Source organism: Chiloscyllium plagiosum, unplaced genomic scaffold, assembly GCF_037043375.1.
Source record: "Chiloscyllium plagiosum isolate Xiang-an unplaced genomic scaffold, Cpla_swu_hap1 HiC_scaffold_35, whole genome shotgun sequence".
NCBI lineage: Eukaryota > Metazoa > Chordata > Chondrichthyes > Orectolobiformes > Hemiscylliidae > Chiloscyllium > Chiloscyllium plagiosum.
In genome coordinates, this window is record NW_028270173.1 from 24,247,080 (window position 1) to 24,269,639 (window position 22,560).

The 22,560-nt window shown below is 53.3% G+C and overlaps 1 protein-coding gene across 4 annotated transcripts in view; it reads right to left on the reverse strand.

The window, feature by feature from the left end:
• The window catches only part of LOC122541385 (PHD finger protein 1-like), a 64,082-nt gene that overhangs the window by 18,046 nt on the left and 23,476 nt on the right, over positions 1 to 22,560 (reverse strand). For all 4 annotated transcript variants that reach the window (XM_087979384.1, XM_087979381.1, XM_087979382.1 and 1 more), the window contains 5 exons: positions 22,037 to 22,132; positions 18,602 to 18,699; positions 13,532 to 13,680; positions 8,855 to 8,950; positions 6,391 to 6,459 (listed from right to left, as the gene is read on the reverse strand). In XM_087979384.1, the coding sequence (XP_087835510.1) occupies positions 6,391 to 6,459; positions 8,855 to 8,950; positions 13,532 to 13,680; positions 18,602 to 18,699; positions 22,037 to 22,132 (508 nt within the window). The remainder of the gene's footprint in view (positions 1 to 6,390; positions 6,460 to 8,854; positions 8,951 to 13,531; positions 13,681 to 18,601; positions 18,700 to 22,036; positions 22,133 to 22,560) is intronic.

Genomic DNA, 22,560 nt, shown 5'->3' on the forward strand with positions numbered 1-22,560 from the left:
GAGGAAGAGGGGAGGAGGAAGAGGGGAGGAGGAAGAGGGGAGGAGAAAGAGGGGAGGAGAAAGAGGGGAGGAGAAAGAGGGGAGGAGGAAGAGGGGAGGAGGAAGAGGGGAGGAGGAAGAGGGGAGGAGGAAGAGGGGAGGAGGAAGAGATTCAGTGGTGGGAGAGAGAGAGAAGAGGGCATATGTATATATAAGAGACAGTGCAAGAGAGAGCGAGAGCGTGCGCAAGAGACAGAGCAGGAGCGCATGAGGAACCGAGAACGTGAACAAGAACAAGCGAGAGAGAGCGCGAGAACAAGAGCGAGAGAGTGCGCGAGGGACAGCGTGGGAAGCAAGTGGCACAGTGGTCTGGCTGGAGGCAGGAGAGATGAGGGTAAGTGGGCCATAAAGGACACTGGAGAGGCTTGCCGGTGTACATAGAGTTATTGAGACGCAGAGCACAGAAACAGACCCTTCAGACCAACTCGTCCATGCCAACCAGACATCCTAATCTAATCTAGTCTCATTTGCCAGCATTTGGCCCATGTCCCTCCAAACCCTTCCTATTCGTATACCCATCCAAATGCCTTTTAAATGTCACAATTGTACCAGCCTCCACCACATCCTCTGGCAGCTCTTTCTAGCAGCATCACTCTCTGCATGAAAACGTTAGCCCTTAGGTCCCTTTTATATCTTTCCCCTCTCACCCTAAACCTCTGCCCTCTAGGTCTGCACTCCCCCATCCCAGGGAAAAGATCTTGTCTATTTACCCTTATAATTTTGTAAACCTCTATAAGGTCACCCCTCAGCCTCCAATACTCCAGGGAAAACAGCCCCCAGACTGTTCAGCCTCTCCCTGTAGCTCAGATCCTCCAATCCTGGCAACATCCTTGTAAATCTTTTCTGAACCCTTTCAAGTTTCACGACAGACTTTCGACAGGAAGGAGACCGGAATTGCACGCAATATTCCAACAGTGGCCTAACCAATGTCCTGTACAGCTGCAACATGACCTCCCAACTTCTATACTCAATACTCCGACCAATAAAGGAAAGCATACCAAACGCCTTCTTCACTATCCTATCTACCTGCGACTCCACTTTCAAGGAGCTACGAACCTGCACTCCAAGGTCTCTTTGTTCAGCAACACTCCCTAGGACCTTACCATTAAGTGTATAAGTCCTGCTATGATTTGCTTTCCCAAAATGCAGCACCTCGCATTTATCTTATCTAAACTCCATCTGCCACTTCTCAGCCCATTGGCCCATCCGATCAGGATACCGTTTTACTCTGAGGTAACCTACTTCACTGTCCACTACACATCCAATTTTGAAGTCACCTGCAAACTTACTAACTATATCTCCTACGTTCACATCCAAATCATTTATATAAATGATGAAAAGCAGTAAATGTCACTGAAAATCCAGGAATGAAGGATCATTAAGGCTACAGGGGTAATGCAGGAAGGTGGAATTGAGGCAGAAGATCAGCCATGATCTAGTTTAATGTTGGAACAGCCTTGATGGGCTGAGTGGCCTACTTAAGCTCTTATTTTCTATGAAACTGGGTGAGCTACATCTGCATCTCCTTGCAACATTCCTTCTTTTTAGCTTTCACTTGAAATGCTTCTGATTCTAGTTTCTGTTTGGTGGATATCACCGTCCCATTGCTGTCGCACAGTCCGCCTCCGCATGATGAGTCTGTACTGACCAAGGGACCCACCCCATTGGCTGCAAGGCGTCTGCTGAAAGGTCAGTCAGATCGTCAATGCCTTAGGTAGCAGCAGAGTTGGGTTGTAGCATTGCCCTGAACCCAGCTCTGCTGTTGTCCAATGGTGGCTCCTTTACCCAGCATCCACAGCAGCCACGAAACCCCTCTATCCCTGGGACTGAGCCTTGAAATCCTTCAGCCCCGAAGAGCGAGCACTTGAGCTGCCGCTGTGAATGCTGGGTCAGGAGTTCCCCATTACAGGCAGAAGCTACTTCCTGCAGCCTGCCAACTCTCTCGGTGGCCTGTGGCCCTGTGTTACAACTCCCAAACCAACGCGACATTTCATCAGTCACGTTCATTCCCCACCGCGGTTTTGTGTGGTGCAACGAGACTTATTTGGGATGATCAATTAGTGCCCCTTACGTGCGGGCATTGGTTTTTCTTGGGGGCTGGATTAGGCAGCATTCTATTGCCATGGGCAGAAAAGGTATATAGCAGGGCCCACGGTATTAAAATAATTAGTGGGAAGGGTAGCGGGGTGTCCAGGAGAAATGCATTCTCCAAAAGGGTGGTAGGGCCCAGTGGAGTGCACGTTAAAATAAAACATTCAGATATAGACATGCTGACCCAGAGTGGAACCTGAACTGAGGTAGTAACTCTATGACAGGTAACTCTAAAGGACCCTGTACATAAAATATCCTGCAAGGACTATAATAAACGCTACATCAGACAGACGGGCAGGAAACTAGCCACCAGCATCCACGAACCCCAACTAGCCAGCAAAAGACATGACCCACTATCATTAGTATCCTGACACACAGACGAAGAGGGACACCAGTTCGACTGGGACAACACATCCATCCTGGGACAGGCTAAACAGAGACAGGCACGGGAATTCTTGGTATTCAAACCAGAACTCCACAAATTGAAGAAAGGATAGGGAAGGTGATTCAGGAGATGAGTGACAGTAATAGGGTGGTTGTTATGGGGGACTTTAACTTTCCTGATATTGATTGGGAAAGCTATAGCTCAAGTTCGTTAGATGGGTCAGTGTTTGTTCAATGTGTGCAGGAGAGTTTCCTCACACAATATGTAGACAGGCCAACAAGAGGTGAGGCCATACTGGATTTGGTTCTGGGTAACGAACCAGGCCAGGTGTTAGAATTAGAGGTAGGTGAGCACTTTGGGGATAGCGACCATAATTCGGTGATTTTTACTCTCGTGATGGAGAGGGATAAGTGTGTACTACAGGGCAAGAGTTATAGCTGGGGTCAGGGAAATTATGATGCGGTGAGGCATGACTTAGGATGTGTGGCTTGGAAAAGTAGACTCCAAGGCAAGAGTGTAAATGATATGTGGAGCTTGTTCAAGGAGCAACTATTGAGTGTCCTTGATAATTATGTACCTGTCAGGCAGGGAGGAAAGGGTCGTGCGAGGGAGCCGTGGTTTAATAAGGAATTGGAATCCCTTGTTAAATGGAAGAGGGCGGCCTATCTCAAGATGAGACGTGAAGGTTCAATTGGGGCGATTGAGAGTTATAGGGTAGCCAGGAAGGACCTGAAGAGAGAGCTAAGAGCAGCAAGGAGGGGACATGAAAGGTCCTTAGTCGGTAGGATTAGGGAAAACCCTAAGGCTTTCTATAGGTATGTTAGGAATAAAAGAATGACTAGGGTAGGAATAGGTCCAGTCAAGGATAGTAGTGGGAAGTTGCGTGTGGAGGCGGAAGAGATTGGGGAGACACTGAATGAATACTTTTCTTCAGTATTTACTCAGGAACAGGGCATTGTCGTCGATGTGAATACTGAGTCACAAATAAGTAGAATGGATGGCTTTGAGGTATGTAGAGAAGAGGTGTTGGAAATCCTGGAAAAGGTGAAAATAGATAAGTCCCCTGGGCCTGATGGCATTTATCCTAGGATTCTCTGGGAAGCAAGGGAGGAGATTGCAGAGCCATTGGCCTTGATTTTTATGTCCTCTTTGTCTACAGGAGTAGTGCCAGAAGACTGGAGGATAGCAAATGTGGTTCCCTTGTTCAAAAAGGGGAGTAGGGATAACCCTAGTAACTATAGGCCGGTGAGTCTCACTTCTGTTGTGGGCAAAGTCTTAGAGAGAATTGTAAGGGATAGGATTTATGCACATCTGGATAGGAATAATGTGATCAAGGATAGTCAGCATGGTTTTGTGAAGGGCAGGTCATGCCTCACAAACCTTATTGAATTCTTTGAAAAGGTGACGAAGGAGGTTGATGAGGGGAAAGCGGTAGATGTGGTGTATATGGATTTTAGTAAAGCGTTTGATAAGGTTCCCCATGGTAGGCTACTGCAGAAAATACAGAGATATGGCATTGAGGGTGAGTTGGAGGTTTGGATTAGGAATTGGCTGGATGGAAGAAGACAGAGGGTAGTAGTTGATGGCAAAGTTTCTTCATGGAGTGCCGTCACTAGCGGTGTTCCGCAAGGATCTGTTTTGGGACCATTGCTGTTTGTCATTTTTATAAATGACCTGGAAGAGGGGTTAGAAGGTTGGGTGAGCAAGTTTGCGGATGATACGAAAGTCGGAGGAGTTGTTGACAGTGAGGAAGGATGTGGCAGGTTACAGCAGGATATAGAGAAGCTGCAGAGCTGGGCAGAAAGGTGGCAAATGGAATTCAATGTAGCTAAGTGTGAGGTGATTCACTTTGGGAAGAATAACAAAAAGATGGGGTACTGGGCTAATGGTCGGATACTTGGTAGTGTGGATGAGCAGAGGGATCTTGGTGTCCATGTACACAGATCTCTGAAAGTTGCCACCCAGGTAAATAGTGCGGTGAGGAAGGCATATGGCGTACTGGCTTTTATTGGTAGAGGAATTGAGTTCCGGAGTCCTGAGGTCATGATGCAGTTGTATAAGACTCTGGTGCGGCCGCATCTGGAATATTGTGTGCAGTTTTGGTCGCCATACTATAGGAAGGATGTGGAGGCACTGGAACGGGTGCAGAGGAGGTTTACCAGGATGTTGCCTGGTATGGAAAGAAGATCGTATGAGGAAAGACTGAGACACTTGGGGCTGTTTTCATTAGAGAAAAGAAGGTTTAGGGGTGACTTGATTGAGGTGTACAAGATGACTAGGGGGTTAGATAGGGTTGACAGTGTGAACCTTTTCCCGCGTATGGAGTCGGGTATTACAAGGGGGCATAGCTTTAAATTAAGGGGGGGTAGATATAGGACTGAAGTTAGGGGTAGGTTCTTCACTCAGCGAGTCGTAAGTTCATGGAATGCCCTGCCAGTAGCAGTGGTGGACTCTCCCTCTTTATGGGCATTTAAGCGGGCATTGGATAGGTATATGGAGGATAGTGGGTTAGTATAGGTTAGGTGGGCTTGGATCGGCGCAACATCGAGGGCCAAAGGGCCTGTACTGCGCTGTATTCTTCTATGTTCTATGTTCTAAATAAACACATCAATTTGGACCCTAATTATCGACCTCTTGAGAAAAACAACCAGAAATGATCTCACCCAACACAACAGACCAAGACACATGAATAGAAAGTGGGACGTACCACCAGTGTTTCACAGGAGGCTCACTGATGATGTTTACCTAGCATGGTGTTGAAACGTCTGAGAACAAACCTTCCAGCTCAGTGAGCAAACTTACAACCTAATGGCCTCAATTTGTGCCTCCCTCTGATCTTCAGTTTTTCTAAGTTTGCCCCAGGATTCCAAACTCATCCGAAAATTCTCAGTTCCTCCTGAGGTTTCACCACAGTGGTGTCACCTGCCAGAGGTCTGCCTGGATATGTAACAGAGGAACACACACACATACACAGACACAGCACCCAGTCAATAACAAGCTAACATTGCGGAGGCTCCGAGCTGCTGCCTGGCAACAGAAATATCGTCCTTCACAAGCGACGTCGCTACCGAAACCAAATTGATCCACAGCCACCAGAACTATCTAGAGATTCCCCCCCCGACTCCCTTAGTCAGGAGGGTGGTGGTATCCTTGGTGGCACACTGTGGGTAAGGGCATCCGTCAGAGAGTCCGGTATCAGTTTGTAGCTGATCTCAGTTCGAGCGTATCCTGGGTCGGGGTTGGGTTGGGTTGGGTTGGGTTGGGAAATGGTGTGGATTCAAGGAGATCTCATTTACAGTCAGCGTGCTCTCGCGTAGACGACTGGGGGTGGGTGAGGTGAGGTGGGGTGGGGGGGGGGGGGTACGTTCGGCTGTGTTGGCGAACAGCCTGTACGTGTCTCGCCTCATGCAGCGACCCTGGGGAATCGTTAGCTCAGCCGGAGTCTTGGGAGGGTCCCCACCCCTGCGGGGAGTGGGACAGGGAGGGAATGGTAGCAAACTGACAAGACTGTGAGTAACAGAGCATCAGGACACTCAAAGCTACTCCTCATTGGGTTAGGTCAGCACAATATCTTGATATCTACAGCGCAGTTTAAATTTAAAATTAAATCACTCCTTGACTTGCTAGATTCCAGATAATTCAACTCGGGTCTGTTTAATCTCTCCTTGTCATTCAACCCTCAAAGTTCTCATTCTGGAAAATCTACACTGCAGTCCCACCATATCCTTCCCAAGGCGTGCTATACAACCAGCGGGCACAGGGTGAGAGGGTGGGATAACCAGCGGGCACTGGGTGAGAGGGTGGGATAACCAGCGGGCACTGGGTGAGAGGGTGGGATAACCAAGTTTTGTAAAGGGAATTTGTAGTGAACTCACCATTCCAGAGGCAGCCTTTTCACAAACTCCGCTCTACCTGTACAGACACAGCATACGAACAGGTAAAACCTACAACCACAGCAGAAGGCCAAATCAGTTTGAAACCAATACTGGGCACAGAGCACAAGACAACCACTAACACAGCACGGTGATAACATTCAATTGACAAGGACCCGATTCAGCGGAGAGTGATATCCATTCTGTGTCTAACCCCGGGAGTGTGTGTTCGGACAGAGCGGAGCGAGCTGTATTTTCAGACTGAAATAAGGAGCTTTGCTCTGTATCTAACTCCATGCTATCTCACTTGATGAGACCGCGTGGTGGAAGTTTTACTTTCAGCTTAAAAAAACTTTAGTCTTTACTCTGTATCTACCATGGTGCGGTCCCAGTCCGACGAGTATTTTATAGAGACAGCCTCGAGGGAACTTTACTTTCAGTTTAAAAGGGTAGAGAGAGCTTTATCCTGTATTTAGCCTCATGTTGTCCCTGGGAGTGCTTGATGGAGACAGAGCAGAGCAACCTTTACTCTGTACCTAACCACGTGCTGTCTCTGCCCTCACTGAATTTGATTGCAGCAGTGTAGAGGGAGCTTTGCCCTGTGTTTAACCTTGTGCTGGCTCTACCCTGGGAGTGTTTGATGGGGGACAGTGTACTGAGAGCTCTAACCTGTATCTAACCCCGTGCTGTCCCTGCCCTGGGAGTGTTTGATGGGGACAGTGTACTGAGAGCTCTAACCTGTATCTAACCCCATGCTGTCCCTGTCCTGGGAGTGTTTGATGGGGACAGTGTAGAGGAAGCTTTACTCTGTATCTAACCCCGTGCTGTCCCTGTCCTGGGAGTGTTTGATGCGGGACAGTGTAGAGGGATCTTTACTCTGTATCTAACCCCGTGCTGTCCCTGTCCTGGGAGTATTTGATGGGGGTCAGTGTAGAGGGACCTTTACTCTGTATCTAACCCCGTGCTGTCCCTGTCCCTGGGGGTGTTTGATGGGGACAGTGTAGAGACACAATGAAAGATTCTGTCTTGAATGCTGGATAGAAGGTCAGACCAGGCCAGAGGTCAGGTAGCGGTTGGTTTAATGTGTAGTAATGCAGGAGAGCTGGCAGTGAGTTCATATAAAGGGAAGCACAACATGGCAGAAATTTAATCAAAATGCGGTAACAACCTGATCTTACTGTTTTAAATAAAATGATCGGGGCAGGACATCACAGGGCCTATTTTCTCATTTATTCCTACGATCTGTAATGGTGGACTTTTTATTTCTTCGTTTTTCTAACTCTTCGTCCCGGGACTGAAGGATCTGCACCTCGTACCGAAGATGGTGTCGTGAGTGGTTGCTGTACTCCATGTGACAATAAAGCTCATTGTAATTCAACCTTTGCCTGTGTCAGCAGCAGCAGCGTTTGTCCGATGAAAGCTGACCTGGTGACAGTGTGATTGTCACAGCCAGCTTTTATCGAACTGCCCTCAGGAAGGTGTTGCCGAGCCTGCCTCACTAACATCCGAGTCGCTGGCTTGGGCCCATTTCAAACGGGAGGGGCGTGGTTCAGGGCTAACTGTGGAGCTGTGACCCGGAGTCACATGGAGGTCAGAGGGGGTTCACTTCCTTCGCAGGGCAGAGAACCAGACGGGTTCCTGGCAACAAAGCCACCATCACCGAGGCGAGACTAACTGGAGTGGGGGAGGAGGGCTTGACTCCACTTTCCGGCCTCTCCCTTAAAGATAACCCCTGAACCACCCCCCCCCCCCCCCTCCCCACCAACCCCCGTCAGGAATGCTTGAAGACTCTGGGTCTATACTCGATGGTGTTGAGAAGTATTAGGGGGAGGGGGGGGGATTTAATTGAATACAGAATGGCCTGGGCAGAGTGAATGTCGGGAAGATGTTTCCATTGGTTGGTCAGACAAGGACGGGAGGGCACAGCCTTCGAGCAAGGGGAAGGCCTTTTAGAACGGAGATAAAGAGAAACTTCCTCAGCCAGAGAGTGCTGAATCTGTGGAATTCACTGCCTCAGAAGGCTGTGGAGGCCAAGTCATTTGAGTATATTTAAGATGGAGACAGGTAGGGTCTTGATTGTCAAGGGGATCAAGGGTTACGGGGGAGAGTGGGGCAGAGAAACCTCTCAGCCGTGATTGAATGGCAGAGCAAGCTTAATTTCTGCTCCGATGTCTTACGGTTCTCTGGGGAATGGGGTTCCATAGAACACTGACTCTCAACATCAATGGGAGATGCCTTAGCATTTTTTTTCCCCCTTAAAGATGGTGTCCCCCGGCTCTCGTCTCTCCCACAAGGGGGTGACATCCCCCACAGCTCCCGGCTTCTCTCGGCCCCTCGGATCTTGTACACTCTTTGCTGCTCAGTACCAGGGGCGGGCACAAAGGGATTCACGCGTGACAGGCCCCGCGGGGGGGAGCGGGCAGTTTCCAGGGCGGGCGCGCAGCAACTGGGCTCGTGCCCCTCTCACCTGTCTCCGTAGAGCAGCGGCTTGCTCAGGCACTGGGTACAGGCCTCGTGGAACCAGTGCCGGCACCGGCAACATTGCAGCATCTTCAGATTCCACCTGGCGGAAGACAGGGGGCTCGTAACTACACCGGGTCCGCTACCACAGCCAAACGCCCCCTCCCGACTGTGGTCACGCCACGTTAATGTAGAGAACGCAGGCACACACACACCCTCCCCCAGCCCAACACACCCCTTCCCCTTAAACCTGTGCACAGGTAAAAGGGGGGGAAAGAGGGGAGAAGAGGGAGTCAAAGCTGTCAGCTGGGAAGATTGGGTCCTCTGGGCAAAGTGAAGTCTGAGTGACATTGACGGATATTTGTCCGAACGGTGAGGAGCCTGGAGTGAGGATCCAAACAATCTGTGTCGATCAATGTATTAACGTGGGAGAGATGTTGATAAGTAGTCCCTCTGTCTAAAGTAGATAAGGCTGGGACAGAGGGGGAAACCTATTATCTATTATCCAAATAGTCAATTATCTGAACAACATATTGCCTGTCCACCTCATTCGGATAATCGGGAGCTTCCTCTGCACAAGATTACGAGGGACACGGACAGGGTGGATAGGAAGTAACTGTTACCCTTAGGGGAAGGGTCAGTAATGAAGGGACGTCATTTTAAGGTAAGGGTGGGAGGGAGGTTGAGGAAAGTGTTTTTCACCCATAGGATACCACCCCTCCCCTCCCCCCCTCCAGGGACTACATTGCCTGGGAGGGTAATTGAAGCGGGAAACCTCATAACCTTCAAGAAATAACTTGGTGGTGCTCTTAAATGTCACAACGCTCCAGGCTACAGGCCAAGTGCTGGAAAGTGGGATTAGGGAGGTCAGGACTGTATGACTTTATGGCTCTATGACCAGATTACAGGGGGTTTGGACAACATGCTGTAGCTCCACAGTGCTCTGGGGAGACCAGGGCTGGGAGCTGGTGAGCAGTTCTCTACAGCTCCCCTCCCTGAAGAGAGTGCTGACTGTGGGAGGGCAGACAGCAGAGACTCGTCAACAACAAAACCTGGTCCAAAGGGTTAGATCACAAACCAAGACAAAACACAAAGCTGGCTCATACTCCCTGGGAAGTCATTTTGTGAAAGGGCGATTGGATCGATCCATTAAATGGGAAGAGATGTTGGAGAGACAGAGAGAGGACCTATCTGTACTACAGGGAACGCAGGGCGACCTACGGGCATGGAGTAACAATTATTATCCGATTGTCCGCAGAAACATCGGGACAAGAATCTCTCTCTCACACAGCACCCACACACTCATACTCAGGTACAACCCCATACTTGCACACCATGACCCCCATCCCCGCATGCACACAGACACATGCAGGCAGAGTCAGGCCTGCACACACGTACATATACACACACACGTACATGTACACACACATGTACAAACACACACAAGCACGCACACGTACATACACACACAGACACGTACACACATATACACACACACGTACATACACAGACACGTACACACATATACACACGTATACACATATACATACGTATACACATATACACATGTACATATTCACATGTATATACATACGTGTGAACGTACACACACGAACATAAACACGCGTGTATGTACACACGAATACACGTGTACGCACACACGTGTACACACACACGTGTACATACACACACGTACATGTACACACGTGTACATACACACACGTACATGTACACACGCAGACACGTACACACACGTACATGTACACACGCAGACACGTACACACACGTACATGTACACACGCAGACACGTACACACACGTACATGTACACACGCAGACACGTACACACACGTACATGTACACACGCAGACACGTACACACACGTACATGTACACACGCAGACACGTACACACACGTACATGTACACACGCAGACACGTACACACACGTACATGTACACACGCAGACACGTACACACACGTACATGTACACACGCAGACACGTACACACACGTACATGTACACACGCAGACACGTACACACACGTACATGTACACACGCAGACACGTACACACACGTACATGTACACACGCAGACACGTACACACACGTACATGTACACACGCAGACACGTACACACACGTACATGTACACACGCAGACACGTACACACACGTACATGTACACACGCAGACACGTACACACACGTACATGTACACACGCAGACACGTACACACACGTACATGTACACACGCAGACACGTACACACACGTACATGTACACACGCAGACACGTACACACACGTACATGTACACACGCAGACACGTACACACACGTACATGTACACACGCAGACACGTACACACACGTACATGTACACACGCAGACACGTACACACACGTACATGTACACACGCAGACACGTACACACACGTACATGTACACACGCAGACACGTACACACACGTACATGTACACACGCAGACACGTACACACACGTACATGTACACACGTAGACACGTACACACACGTACATGTACACACGTAGACACGTACACACACGTACATGTACACACGTAGACACGTACACACACGTACATGTACACACGTAGACACGTACACACACGTACATGTACACACGTAGACACGTACACACACGTACATGTACACACGTAGACACGTACACACACGTACATGTACACACGTAGACACGTACACACACGTACATGTACACACGTAGACACGTACACACACGTACATGTACACACGTAGACACGTACACACACGTACATGTACACACGTAGACACGTACACACACGTACATGTACACACGTAGACACGTACACACACGTACATGTACACACGTAGACACGTACACACACGTACATGTACACACGTAGACACGTACACACACGTACATGTACACACGTAGACACGTACACACACGTACATGTACACACGTAGACACGTACACACACGTACATGTACACACGTAGACACGTACACACACGTACATGTACACACGTAGACACGTACACACACGTACATGTACACACGTAGACACGTACACACACGTACATGTACACACGTAGACACGTACACACACGTACATGTACACACGTAGACACGTACACACACGTACATGTACACACATAGACACGTACATGTACACACGTAGACACACGTACACGCATACACATACACACACACATGCACACACACATACGCACACGTTTGTGCGCACACACGCGTGTACACATGTGTACACACGTGTACACACATACACGGGTGTACACACACACACACGGGTGTACACACACAGGTAACACACGTGCGCACACGCACACACGTGTGTACACCTGTACACAGACGTTTGTGCAGACGTGTGTACACACGCGCGCATACACACACGTGTGTACACGTGCACACAGACGTTTGTGCAGACGTGTGTACACACGCGCGCATACACACGTGTGTACACGTGCACATAGACATTTGTACACACGTGGGTACGCGCGCGAACACACGTGGGTACGTACACACACGTGTACACGCGTACACACACACGCGCGTACACACACACGCGTACACACACACGCGTACACACACACGCGTACACACACACGCGTACACACACACACGCGTACACACACACGCGTACACACACACGCGTACACACACACGCGTACACACACACGCGTACACACACACGCGTACACACACACGCGTACACACACACGCGTACACACACACGCGTACACACACACGCGTACACACACGCGCGTACACACACGCGCGTACACACACGTGCGTACACACACACGCGTACACACACGCGTACACACACACGTACACACACACACGTAGGCACGTACACACACGTAGGCACATACACACACGTACATGTACACACAGACACACGTACACGCATACACATACACACACACGCACACACACACACGCACACACACACGCACATACACACACGCACATACACAGCGACACCCCTTTTGCAAACGGCAATGAATGCCAAATCAATTGAGGTCAGTGTATGAAAGTGATATGGGCCAAAGGCAGAATGTAGGTCAGAGGTTAGCCAGAACAAGGCTGAGGGGACTCCTCCTCTCCCTCCAGCACATCTTTTCTGAACAGGGAGAAGCCCTTTCCCTGACCACAGCTTGGTCAGTGGGGCCAGGCTGCTCTACCCTACCACCTCATCCCTTGCTCCTCTTTAAGTCAATACTTTCATGTGGATGTTACTGGTAGGCCCTGTTCCTAACTGCTCCTGAATATTGGGGCTCACTGGGCCACTGTGAAAGGGGCAATTAGAGTCGGGAGGCCAGACAGCAGAGACTCGTCAACAATAAATCCCGGACCAAAGGGTTAGATGACAAACCAAGGAATGGAGTCACACATGAGAGAAAGGATGGCAGACTTCCTTCTTTAAGTGACGTGAAATGTAGAGGAATCCCAGAGGGTGATGCAAACCAGGGTAGCAGGTAGCCATCCCGGAGAGCAACAGAAATTGGGGTGACCAAGAGAGAGTACCGTGAAGAGGGACCCAACACTGGCACTATACAGGAACCGGTGAGGCAGGGAAGGTGCCGGGGTGGGAAGGCCAGTGACCTTTGTATCGGAGAGTGGCAATGCGACCCTGATCAGAGGACAGGAGGATGAAGGTGAAACACTTACTCTCCGGGGCCTCCGCAGTAACAGTAACACTGCTGCTGGTTGGCGAGGTGCTGGGAGTCCCACTCGAGGGTCCGGAGTTGGTAGGGAAGCACTCGTTTCATGGCCTGCATTGCTTTGGCATAAGGCCCCTTCTTTAAGGCACCTCCTTTCTGACAGGAACATCGAGTACACGTTAAGCGCTTTCAAACAATTCACAGCGTGTCACGGGATTACCCCAGACCGTGCGCGCGCAACTTCCCAATCCGATCCATCCCAATCCGACAAGCCCGTTGGATGCTACCACATCCCTGCTATCATGTGGATATCTAAAGACATTGCTGCCTGACCCTTCGAGTGTGCATGCGTGTGTCTGCATGCACATCCGTGTGCGATTGTGTCTGCCTGTGCCCGAGTGCACCCATATCTGCAAGTGCCTGCGTGCGCCTGCGAGTGTATCGGTGTATGTGTGTATACAAATGTGCCTGTATTGGTGTGTGTGCGTGTATACAAGTGTGCCTGTATCAGGGTGTGTGTGTGTGTACAAGTGTGCCTGTATCGGGGTGTGTGCGCGTGTGTACAAGTGTGCCTGTATCGGGGAGCGTGTGCGTGTATACAAGTGTGCCTGTATCGGGGAGCGTGTGCGTGTATACAAGTGTGCCTGTATCGGGGTGTGTGCGTGTATACAAGTGTGCCTGTATCGGGGTGCCTGTGTGTATACAAGTGTGCATGTATCGGTGAGCGTGTGCATGTATACAAGTGTGCCTGTATCGGGGTGTGTGCGTGTATACAAGTGTGCCTGTATCGGTGTGCGTGCGTGTATACAAGTGTGCCTGTATCGGTGTGCGTGTGCGTGTATACAAGTGTGCCTGTATCGGTGTGCGTGTATGTATACAAGTGTGCCTGTATCGGGGTGTGTGCGTGTATACAAGTGTGCCTGTATCGGGGTGTGTGCGTGTATACAAGTGTGCCTGTATCGGGGTGTGTGCGTGTATACAAGTGTGCCTGTATCAGGGTGCGTGTGCGTGTATACAAGTGTGCCTGTATCGGGGTGTGTGCGTGTATACAAGTGTGTCTGTATCGGGGCGCGTGTGTACAAGTGTGCCTGTATCGGGGAGCGTGTGCGTGTATACAAGTGTGCCTGTATCGGGGAGCGTGTGCGTGTATACAAGTGTGCCTGTATCGGTGTGTGTGTGTGTACAAGTGTGCCTGTATCGGGGTGTGTGCGTGTATACAAGTGTGCCTGTATCGGGGTGTCTGTGTGTATACAAGTGTGCATGTATCGGTGAGCGTGTGCATGTATACAAGTGTGCCTGTATCGGGGTGTGTGCGTGTATACAAGTGTGCCTGTATCGGTGTGCGTGTGCGTGTATACAAGTGTGCCTGTATCGGTGTGCGTGTGCGTGTATACAAGTGTGCCTGTATCGGTGTGCGTGTATGTATACAAGTGTGCCTGTATCGGGGTGTGCGCGTGTATACAAGTGTGCCTGTATCAGGGTGCGTGTGCGTGTATACAAGTGTGCCTGTATCGGGGTGTGTGCGTGTATACAAGTGTGTCTGTATCGGGGTGCGTGTGTACAAGTGTGCCTGTATCGGGGTGCGTGTGCGTGTATACAAGTGTGCCTGTATCAGGGTGCGTGTGCGTGTATACAAGTGTGCCTGTATCAGGGTGCGTGTGCGTGTATACAAGTGTGCCTGTATCGGGGTGTGCGTGTGTACAAGTGTGCCTGTATCGGGGTGTGTGCGTGTATACAAGTGTGCCTGTATCGGGGTGTGTGCGTGTATACAAGTGTGCCTGTATCGGTGTGCGTGCGTGTATACAAGTGTGCCTGTATCGGTGTGCGTGTGCGTGTATACAAGTGTGCCTGTATCGGTGTGCGTGTATGTATACAAGTGTGCCTGTATCGGGGTGTGTGCGTGTATACAAGTGTGCCTGTATCGGGGTGTGTGCGTGTATACAAGTGTGCCTGTATCGGGGTGTGTGCGTGTATACAAGTGTGCCTGTATCAGGGTGCGTGTGCGTGTATACAAGTGTGCCTGTATCGGGGTGTGTGCGTATATACAAGTGTGTCTGTATCGGGGCGCGTGTGTACAAGTGTGCCTGTATCGGGGAGCGTGTGCGTGTATACAAGTGTGCCTGTATCGGGGAGCGTGTGCGTGTATACAAGTGTGCCTGTATCGGTGTGTGTGTGTGTACAAGTGTGCCTGTATCGGGGTGTGTGCGTGTATACAAGTGTGCCTGTATCGGGGTGTCTGTGTGTATACAAGTGTGCATGTATCGGTGAGCGTGTGCATGTATACAAGTGTGCCTGTATCGGGGTGTGTGCGTGTATACAAGTGTGCCTGTATCGGTGTGCGTGTGCGTGTATACAAGTGTGCCTGTATCGGTGTGCGTGTGCGTGTATACAAGTGTGCCTGTATCGGTGTGCGTGTATGTATACAAGTGTGCCTGTATCGGGGTGTGTGCGTGTATACAAGTGTGCCTGTATCAGGGTGCGTGTGCGTGTATACAAGTGTGCCTGTATCGGGGTGTGTGCGTGTATACAAGTGTGTCTGTATCGGGGTGCGTGTGTACAAGTGTGCCTGTATCGGGGTGCGTGTGCGTGTATACAAGTGTGCCTGTATCAGGGTGCGTGTGCGTGTATACAAGTGTGCCTGTATCAGGGTGCGTGTGCGTGTATACAAGTGTGCCTGTATCGGGGTGTGCGTGTGTACAAGTGTGCCTGTATCGGGGTGTGTGCGTGTGTACAAGTGTGCCTGTATCGGGGTGTGTGCGTGTGTACAAGTGTGCCTGTATCGGGGTGTGTGCGTGTGTACAAGTGTGCCTGTATCGGGGTGTGTGCGTGTGTACAGGTGTGCATGTATCGGGGTGTGTGCGTGTGTACAAGTGTGCATGTATCGGTGTGCGTGTGTGTATACAAGTGTGCCGGTATCGGGGTGTGTGCATGTATACAAGTGTGCCTGTATCAGGGTGTGTGTGTGTGTATACAAGTGTGCCTGTATCAGGGTGTGTGTGTGTGTATACAAGTGTGCCTGTATCAGGGTGTGTGTGTGTGTATACAAGTGTGCCTGTATCAGGGTGTGTGTGTGTGTGTGTGTGTACAAGTGTGCCTGTATCGGGGAGCGTGTGCGTGTATACAAGTGTGCCTGTATCGGTGTGTGTGTGTGTACAAGTGTGCCTGTATCGGGGTGTCTGTGTGTATACAAGTGTGCCTGTATCGGGGTGTGTGCGTGTATACAAGTGTGCCTGTATCGGGGTGTGTGCGTGTATACAAGTGTGCCTGTATCGGTGTGCGTGCGTGTATACAAGTGTGCCTGTATCGGTGTGCGTGTGCGTGTATACAAGTGTGCCTGTATCGGTGTGCGTGTATGTATACAAGTGTGCCTGTATCGGGGTGTGTGCGTGTATACAAGTGTGCCTGTATCGGGGTGTGTGCTTGTGTACAAGTGTGCCTGTATCGGGGTGTGTGCGTGTATACAAGTGTGCCTGTATCGGGGTGTGCGCGTGTATACAAGTGTGCCTGTATCGGGGTGCGTGTGCGTGTATACAAGTGTGCCTGTATCGGGGTGTGTGTGTGTACAAGTGTGCCTGTATCGGGGTGTGTGCGTGTGTACAAGTGTGCCTGTATTGGGGTGTGTGCGTGTACACAAGTGTGCATGTATCGGTGTGCGTGTGTGTATACAAGTGTGCCTGTATCGGGGTGTGTGCATGTATACAAGTGTGCCTGTATCGGGGTGTGTGTGTGTACACAAGTGTGCCTGTATCGGGGTGTGTGTGTGTGTGTATATACAAGTGTGCCTGTATCGGGGTGTGTGTGTATACAAGTGTGCCTGTATTGGGGTGTGTGTGTGTACAAGTGTGCCTGTATTGGGGTGTGTGTGTGTGTACAAGTGTGCCTGTATCGGGGTGTGTGTGTGTGTGTGTACAAGTGTGCCTGTATCGGGGTGTGTGTGCGCGTGTGTGTGTGTACAAGTGTGCCTGTATCGGGGTGTGTGTGTGTGTGTGTGTGTACAAGTGTGCCTGTATCGGGGTGTGTGTGTGTGTATACAAGTGTGCCTGTATCGGGGTGTGTGTGTGTGTACAAGTGTGCCTGTATCGGGGTGTGTGTGTGTGTGTGTACAAGTGTGCCTGTATCGGGGTGTGTGTGTGTGTACAAGTGTGCCTGTTTCGGTGTGTGTGCGTACAAATGTGCCTGTATCGGTGTGTGTGTGTGTGTATAAAAGTGTGCTTGTATCGGGGTGTGTGTGTATAAAAGTGTGCTTGTATCGGGGTGTGTGTGCATACAAGTGTGCTTGTATCGGGGTGTGTGCGCATACAAGTGTGCTTGTATCGGGGTGTGTGCGCATACAAGTGTGCTTGTATCGGTGTGCATGTACGTGAGTGCCTGCATCCCTGTGTGTGCACTTGTATCTCAGTGTGTACGTTTGCCTGTATCTGTGTGCTCGCTTGTATCTGTGTGTGTACATGAGTGCCGGTATCACTGCGCAAGTACCTGTATCTCAGTATGTATGCATGTGCTTGTATCTGTGTGCATATGTGAGTGCCCGTAACACTGTGTGCTCGCCTGTTTCTGTGTGCGTATGCGAGCACCCGTATCATTGTGTGCGTGTCTGTATCTCGGTGTATGTGTGTGTTTGTATTTGTGTGTGTATGCATGTGCCTGCATCTGTGCACGTGCCCGTATCTCTGTGTGCACGTGTGTGCCTGTACGTGTGCACGCCCATATCCTGTGTGCGTGAGTGCCTGTATCGCTGTGCATGCATGTGAATCTCGGTGGGTATGCACATGCCTGTATCTGTACGTGCACATGAGCGCCCGTAACAGTGTGCGCGCCTGTATCTCGGTGTATTTGTATCTGTGTGTGCACGCATGTGCCTGTTTCTGTGCGCACGCCTGTATCCCTGTGTGTATGCGAGTCCTGTATCTCTGCATGCTCACCTGTATCTGTATGTGTGTGTGTATCAGTATATATTTTGGGCAGGAAATGTCCATTGCAATGTATAAAGCCCCAACCCCACCCCACAATCCTGTTCCTGACAACATCCCAGACCCTGTCCGGTGTTACCGAAACCTCCGAGCGGTGCTGCTCTTACCTTGGTGGCTACGGCAAAGATGCAGGAGCGGCAAATCCAAGCGGGCAGGATTTGCTCATCAGGCTCGATCTTGGGGGCATGGCACTCCTGATGATACCCTGCCAGGACAGAGAGATGGTGGTTCACATGGTGTTGAGTTTCGGCCACCCCAGTTTGTGGGAGCTCACCGTGCGGCCGTGCTCCTCACGTGGAATCGGCCACTCAAACCAGAGAAACACTCCCCTGGCGGTGAAGCGCCGTGAAGGGTGCTACATAAATGCAAGGAGGGAGATCGAGCCAGTGGAAATAATTCTGAGCGTTGTTGTCACTATCGAAGGTACAGGAGATTAATCAGCTCCCCCACCCCCCTCAAGGCAGGTAGAGTCATGGTGCCCCACACTACTCTCACCCCACCTGCCTCCCCTCCACCGCCAACCCCTTCCTTACCTTCCCGCCCATCCCCTCCCATATCAACCCCATCACCCCCATATCCCCTCCCCCATCCCATCTCCACATCCCCGCCTCTCCATCGCCGCCCCTCCATCCCAACCCCTCCCGTCCATCCCCGCCCCCCCGACTCCTCCATCCCCCATCCCCGTCCCCCCGACTCCTCCATCCCCCATCCCCCCATCACATCCCATCCTATCCCCATTCCCCCATCATCCCCATATCCCCTCCCCCCATCCCCTCCCCTCATTCCCCCTAATTCCCCCCCTCATTCTCCCCCATCCCCTCCCCATTCCCCCATTCCCCCCCTCTCTTCCCCCCCCTCCCCCATTCCCCCCCTCTCTTCCCCTCCCCTCCCCCATTCCCCCCCTCTCTTCCCCTCCCCTCCCCCATTCCCCCCCTCTCTTCCCCTCCCCTCCCCCATTCCCCCCCTCTCTTCCCCTCCCCTCCCCCATTCCCCCCCTCTCTTCCCCTCCCCTCCCCCATTCCCCCCCTCTCTTCCCCTCCCCTCCCCCATTCCCCCCCTCTCTTCCCCTCCCCTCCCCCATTCCCCCCCTCTCTTCCCCTCCCCTCCCCCATTCCCCCCCTCTCTTCCCCTCCCCTCCCCCATTCCCCCCCTCTCTTCCCCTCCCCTCCCCCATTCCCCCCCTCTCTTCCCCTCCCCTCCCCCATTCCCCCCCTCTCTTCCCCTCCCCTCCCCCATTCCCCCCCTCTCTTCCCCTCCCCTCCCCCATTCCCCCCCTCTCTTCCCCTCCCCTCCCCCATTCCCCCCCTCTCTTCCCCTCCCCTCCCCCATTCCCCCCCTCTCTTCCCCTCCCCTCCCCCATTCCCCCCCTCTCTTCCCCTCCCCTCCCCCATTCCCCCCCTCTCTTCCCCTCCCCTCCCCCATTCCCCCCCTCTCTTCCCCTCCCCTCCCCCATTCCCCCCCTCTCTTCCCCTCCCCTCCCCCATTCCCCCCCTCTCTTCCCCTCCCCTCCCCCATTCCCCCCCTCTCTTCCCCTCCCCTCCCCCATTCCCCCCCTCTCTTCCCCTCCCCTCCCCCATTCCCCCCCTCTCTTCCCCTCCCCTCCCCCATTCCCCCCCTCTCTTCCCCTCCCCTCCCCCATTCCCCCCCTCTCTTCCCCTCCCCTCCCCCATTCCCCCCCTCTCTTCCCCTCCCCTCCCCCATTCCCCCCCTCTCTTCCCCTCCCCTCCCCCATTCCCCCCCTCTCTTCCCCTCCCCTCCCCCATTCCCCCCCTCTCTTCCCCTCCCCTCCCCCATTCCCCCCCTCTCTTCCCCTCCCCTCCCCCATTCCCCCCCTCTCTTCCCCTCCCCTCCCCCATTCCCCCCCTCTCTTCCCCTCCCCTCCCCCATTCCCCCCCTCTCTTCCCCTCCCCTCCCCCATTCCCCCCCTCTCTTCCCCTCCCCTCCCCCATTCCCCCCCTCTCTTCCCCTCCCCTCCCCCATTCCCCCCCTCTCTTCCCCTCCCCTCCCCCATTCCCCCCCTCTCTTCCCCTCCCCTCCCCCATTCCCCCCCTCTCTTCCCCTCCCCTCCCCCATTCCCCCCCTCTCTTCCCCTCCCCTCCCCCATTCCCCCCCTCTCTTCCCCTCCCCTCCCCCATTCCCCCCCTCTCTTCCCCTCCCCTCCCCATTCCCCCCCTCTCTTCCCCTCCCCTCCCCATTCCCCCCCTCTCTTCCCCTCCCCTCCCCATTCCCCCCCTCTCTTCCCCTCCACATTCCCCCCCTCTTCCCCTCATCCCCTCCCCATTCCCCCCCTCTCTTCCCCTCATCCCCTCCCCATTCCCCCCTCTCTTCCCCTCATCCCCTCCCCATTCCCCCCCTCTCTTCCCCTCATCCCCTCCCCATTCCCCCCCTCTCTTCCCCTCATCCCCTCCCCTCCCTTCCCCCCTCCACACCCCCCCGCCCCCCCTCTCTTCCCCTCCCCTCCCTTCCCCCCTCCACACCCCCATTCCACCCTCCCCTCCCCTCCATTCCCCGCTCCCTCCCATTCCCCCTCTCCCCATTCCCCCCTCCCCTCCCTCCATTCCCTCTCCCCTCCCCCCCACCCCACCCTTTCCCGCCCCCCCATTCCCCCCCACACCCCCCATTCCCGCCCCATTCCTTCCCCCCACACGCCCCATTCCCGCCCCCCCCATTCCCCCCCACACCCCCCATTCCCGCCCCATTCCTTCCCCCCACACCCCCCATTCCCGCCCCATTCCTTCCCCCCACACCCCCCATTCCTTCCCCCCACACCCCCCATTCCCACCCCATTCCTTCCCCCCACACCCCCCATTCCCGCCCCCCCATTCCCCCCCACCCCCCCCACACCCCCCATTCCCCCCCACCCCCCCCATTCCCCCCCACCCCCCCCCCACACCCCCCATTCCCCCCCACCCCCCCCCCACACCCCCCATTCCCCCCCACCCCCCCCCACCCCCCCCCCACACCCCCCATTCCCCCCCACCCCCCCCCCACACCCCCCATTCCCCCCCACCCCCCCCCCACACCCCCCATTCCCCCCCACCCCCCCCCCACACCCCCCATTCCCCCCCACCCCCCCCCACACCCCCCCACACCCCCCATTCCCCCCCACCCCCCCCCACACCCCCCATTCCCCCCCACCCCCCCCCCCCCCACACCCCCCATTCCCCCCACACCCCCCATTCCCCCCACACCCCCCATTCCCCCCCACCCCCCCCACACCCCCCATTCCCACGCCCCATTCCCCTCCCCTCATTCCCCCTCCCCTCATTCCCCCTCCCCTCATTCCCCCCATCCCCACCCCTCATTCCCCCCTCCCCTCCCCTCCCATTCCCCCCTCCCCTCCCATTCCCCCCTCCCCTCCCCTCCCATTCCCCCCTCCCCTCCCATTCCCCCCTCCCCTCCCCTCCCATTCCCTCCTCCCCCATTCCCTCCTCCCCTCCCCCATTCCACCCCCATTCCCCTCCCCCATCCCCTCCCCTCATTCCCCCCCATCCCCTCTCCCATCCCCTCCCCTCATTCCCCCCCATCCCCTCCCCCCTTACCTTGCTTACACTTTGCACAGTTTACAACCTTGTTGCCCGGGCCGGTCGTGTCGTCCTTGCACAGGCAGCAGATGTGCTCAGTCCCAGGGATCGCAGCTGGAACCAAACAGAGAGTGTCACACCGTGAGGGGCAAGCGAGTGCGCGGGCAAGCTGGTGCTGCACTGGGCAGCGGCACTGGGTGACAGCACAGAAAGGCAAGGTCGCTGGGTATCGATCACACAGAGTAAAGACGGGTTAGTGAGCCGCTGGCACAGAGAGCTGGCTCAGAATAAGACATGGCAGCCATAACAGAAGGCTCAAAATAGGGCAGGACCCAATATCAAATATCCCTGGGATTGTTCAGCGAGGGTGTACGTGTGTGTGTGTATATACAGACCGCATTATAAGAGGAGTTGTATACTGTGTGTATGCGTGTGTGTATAACAGATTATGTTATAATGGGAAAAGTATAGTGACGGTGTGCATTTAATAAGGCAGACAGTGTATAGCAGACTGCGTTATGATAGGGATTATATAGTGAGGC